General features: G+C 34.3%; 1 protein-coding gene across 4 annotated transcripts in view; it reads left to right on the top strand.

The window, feature by feature from the left end:
• The window catches only part of LOC107617394 (callose synthase 9), a 32325-nt gene that overhangs the window by 22826 nt on the left and 5158 nt on the right, over window positions 1-4341 (top strand). For all 4 annotated transcript variants that reach the window (XM_016319150.2, XM_021110875.1, XM_016319152.2 and 1 more), the window contains 3 exons: window positions 3264-3379; window positions 3472-3555; window positions 3647-3759. In XM_016319150.2, coding sequence (XP_016174636.1) covers window positions 3264-3379; window positions 3472-3555; window positions 3647-3759 — 313 coding nt within the window. The remainder of the gene's footprint in view (window positions 1-3263; window positions 3380-3471; window positions 3556-3646; window positions 3760-4341) is intronic.

Raw genomic sequence — 4341 nt, 5'->3', positions numbered from 1 at the left:
AAAAAAAAAAAAAGAAAATGAGGGGGGAGGGGGGGGGCATATTTTACAAGGCTAAATGTTGGACAGTCAAAACTAAGTAACAAGGAAATAGGTTTATGTCATTGGAAAAAAAATAGTAGGATCTCACGTTATGTGGGTTGGATATTTGTGGAGAAGGCTTATAGAAGTGTAGGTAAGGACAGAAAATCAGATGGAGTGTGTTCATATAGACCATTGGTGGTCTGAAGATAAAGATAGACACTATGGGGACATCTAATCCGCTTAGTAGGACAAGGTTTAGTTGTTGTGGCTATCTGGTTGTCATTGTAGGCTCTCTGGATTATCTTCACGCCGGCTTTGTTTACATAAAATTTGTTGTTATTTGATAGGAAACAGATTTAGGGCTGGTTTATAGTGAAGGGATAAGTTGGGATCAGGAAGGAGGGGCTGCCAGGCTGCAGTCTGGAGGAACAGCAGCTGAATTTTTTAAAAACTGCTTAATCAGTTAGGACTGGTGTTTGAAAGTTTGAGAAAATTGGTTAGAAGGTTGCTAAAAGTGTGAGCAGTACAAATAGGAAGAGTGAGATCAATAATCTTATATCTCTATCCATTTATTTGTACCAGAATCCCTCAGAACCAGAAATTATCCCAATTGTACTTAATGTTCTCAATACATTGTCAAGGATACCTGATTCAGTACACACAGTTCCTACAATTCTTCCTGTATCTTATACCAGTTTTAACAGTATTGATCAATATGTAATTCTCATAATTCTCTGCAGACGAGTGGAAAAACTTTCTAGCCCGAATCCGCCATGATGAAAATGCTCCTGACACAGAGCTTTTTGATAGTGCTAATGATATCCTTGAATTGCGTTTTTGGGCTTCATATCGTGGACAAACACTGGCCAGAACTGGTAATTTTCGACAATGATTTTTATTGTGCCTTCTTAGCTGATGTTTTAATTTCTTGTCATATTCAATATTTGAAATTTGTTTGCTGCATTTGATCGATTTTCTTTTAGAAGGGTATTTTACATTCTATTGGATTATATTGAATACTGCATTTAATGTTTCAAATCTTGATCATTCTCTGTTCTTTCTTGTTTCAAATTTACAGTTCGGGGGATGATGTATTACAGGAAAGCTCTTATGCTTCAGACATATTTGGAGAGGTTAACGGTTGGAGGTAAGTTCATAAGACTCCTTCATATGTTCTTTATATGCATGCTAGTAATTTTTCATCTTTTTCTCTTTCTTTTTACAATTTAGATTTGGAGGCTCCAGCTAGTTCTGATGAACTGTCTGATACACGTGGGTTTGATTTGTCCCCTGAAGCACGTGCTCAGGCAGATCTTAAGTTCACTTATGTTGTGACATGTCAAATTTATGGTAAGCAGAAAGAAGAGCAAAAGCCTGAGGCTGCTGATGTTGCTTTACTTATGCAAAGGTTAGTTCAATTTCACTAATCAACTTGTATTAGCAATTAACTACTTCATTGTCTTAATTATTCAAGTTGCATAGTTCTCTAGCTCAGTATCTAATTTGTAATTCTTCATGCCCTTAGAAATGAAGCTCTTCGTGTTGCTTTCATTGACACTGTTGAAACTTTAAGAGATGGAAAAGTAAACACTGAGTACTACTCAAAGCTGGTGAAAGCTGATGTCAATGGGAAAGACAAGGTGCCATTCTTCTGTACCTTCCGTCTTATTTAGTGTCTTTTGTTCTTGTTTTTTGCTGGTATCTACCTTCTCTATTTTCTAGCAACCTTATCATCAGCATTAATTCCCCCCATTCCGAGTACAAGGGTGAATTTTCAATCACTTGATTTTTCACTACTTATTGTATGTCTTCTTAAACCAAACCTTTATTGTTATTAATTGCATGGAAGCAGTTACATTTTCCCTCCTAAAATTATCGATTAGATTGTTGGAAAACTTAATTGAAGCTACTATTTTCCAAGGTCCAAACTTGGTTGGTCTGTTTGTGCTTGCACATTTCAAATGGTTTTGATTGAACCATATAGTTGATGGATTTGACATCTAATCATATCATTTCATTTTTTATTTTATCTTTTATCTATGAAGCTTCTGCATAATTTCCTTCAGATTTCTATGGCATCTTTTATTATTGTCATTCACTTCAAACAATTAAATATATCTTTTCCCTGTTTCTTTTACATATAGAAAACCCTGAACTACCTATCCCTAAAAATAGCATGTATTGAACACCAGAAGAAAACCACAAGAATGATTCTATTGTATAACAAATTCAGGTTGGAGGAATCTCGCTTCAAGATGCAAGCATTTTGTCATGAAACCATCTCTTCTGAAAACTTAAGCTGTTAGATAGAGACATATAAATGGTTATACATCTAGCACATTTGTTTCAAACCAGGCTGTAAAACCCCAAAAGCAGAACACTGTCACCAATCTTTATGTTGTAGAATGAGTTTGTTAGAATCAGAAAACTTTATACAAACAGAATTAAGTCCCACAAAATTTTAAAACTGTACATATATATTGATTGGCGGTGTTTGCTTGCTAGTGCTTTGCAACTTATGGCTGCTGTGTATTAACTACCCACTTTTAGATTCACTGATTTTAATGATAAAAATTGGTAAAAAAAGAAAATAAATAAATAAATAATAATTATATAATGTTTTCATGTGTAATGTATGAAATGCATAAACCTAAAATAGTTGGTCTATATCTATCTGTTTAGTTCAAAATGTCAGAAAATTTACTTGCACAAATTAGCATTTGTGGCTTTCAAGTATACTCTTCTGTATTTCATCTATTCTTAGGCTACTTTCATGATGTTACTCTCTTTAATGAATTACACCACTTTGTGTAGTTTTACTTAATTGAGCATTTATCACAGGAAATATACTCGGTAAAATTAATCCCAAATCCCAAAATTGGAGAAGGGAAGCCTGAGAATCAAAACCATGCAATCATATTTACTCGGGGAAATGCAATCCAGACAATTGTCAGGTGATAGGTGATAAAGTGTTTTTACATTTGTCTCTAATTCATTTGATTCATCTAAAAAATTTGTGAAGCCTTTATAATCTAGTTTGAATTTCTGCACCCTCCTAAACTGTCTCTCCCCAACACCATAATAAAACTCTTCGTATCCTAGAAAACGGTTAGTTTTATTTTGGTTACTCTTTTCACATATTGTGCAAATAAACTTATGTTGATAATTTTCTTGTTTTGTAATTAATGTAAAATTTATTTGCTTTCCCTTAAGTTTGTGATGTTTAGTGAGTTTTGTTATAGGATAACTACTTTGAGGAGGCTCTAAAAATGAGGAATCTACTTGAAGAGTTTCACTCTGATCATGGACTTCGTCCTCCAACCATACTTGGTGTTAGGGAGCATGTATTTACTGGAAGGTATGTGTGGCATAAAACGTGATATAGTGTGTTTATTTGGCTTAAATTTTAATACTTACAGCTTCTAGTAACTTACCTATATTTGCATACAGTGTCTCATCATTGGCCTCATTTATGTCTAACCAAGAAACCAGTTTTGTGACTTTGGGTCAGCGTGTTTTAGCAAATCCTTTGAAGTAAGCCAATTTTACATTTTTTTTTCAGTTGATATCTTTTACAAGTTCCATTCTATTTAGATATAAAATATGCTAATTATGATATGCTCAGGGTTCGTATGCATTATGGTCATCCTGATGTCTTCGATAGAGTCTTCCACATAACCCGTGGTGGTATCAGCAAGGCTTCTCGTGTTATAAACATAAGTGAAGATATCTACGCAGGTGTGGCTTTTTGTTTCTGCTTATTTGGCTGTTTCTGTTGATGGAACAATGTTTGCAGTGTTGTAGGTGCTCTTCTAGGTGCTGCAAGTTTGTTTTGCGAACCTATCTATTAGAATTCAACGACAAATGTTGGATCTGAATTATGATTTTGCCATTATGAGAGATTGATAGTGTTGAGAGAATATATAGGGGGCATTATTTTACTGTGTAAGCTACATCAAGGGCCAAATCCAATATAGTGGAGACACAGCTGTCACTAACAATTGCTTTAATTACTCACTACTCTTAATACTTTATTACTATTTTTTTATGACCTGTCATAAAATTATTACTATTGAAAAAACAACTTCCAATTTACATATTTTTTTGTATAGTAGGCAGAGTAAGAGATTCTAGGCTTTATTAACCCTGTGAAATGATCTTGAAAAGTAGTTGTTGATGGTTTGAAGATCTGTTGGATCTTGTATTCTACTTATGGTAGTGTTAAGATGATTTTTGTTTGTCTGCATGAGTGAAAACTGCAGGCATGGTGGGAATTCTGCTTTGAACCCAAAGCAGAGATGACATGTATCACGTCGTTCT

This window comes from Arachis ipaensis, chromosome B09, assembly GCF_000816755.2.
Source record: "Arachis ipaensis cultivar K30076 chromosome B09, Araip1.1, whole genome shotgun sequence".
NCBI classification, from domain to species: domain Eukaryota; kingdom Viridiplantae; phylum Streptophyta; class Magnoliopsida; order Fabales; family Fabaceae; genus Arachis; species Arachis ipaensis.
The sequence above is the reverse complement of the archived record's forward strand: the minus strand, read 5'-3'. Positions and strand labels throughout refer to the sequence as shown.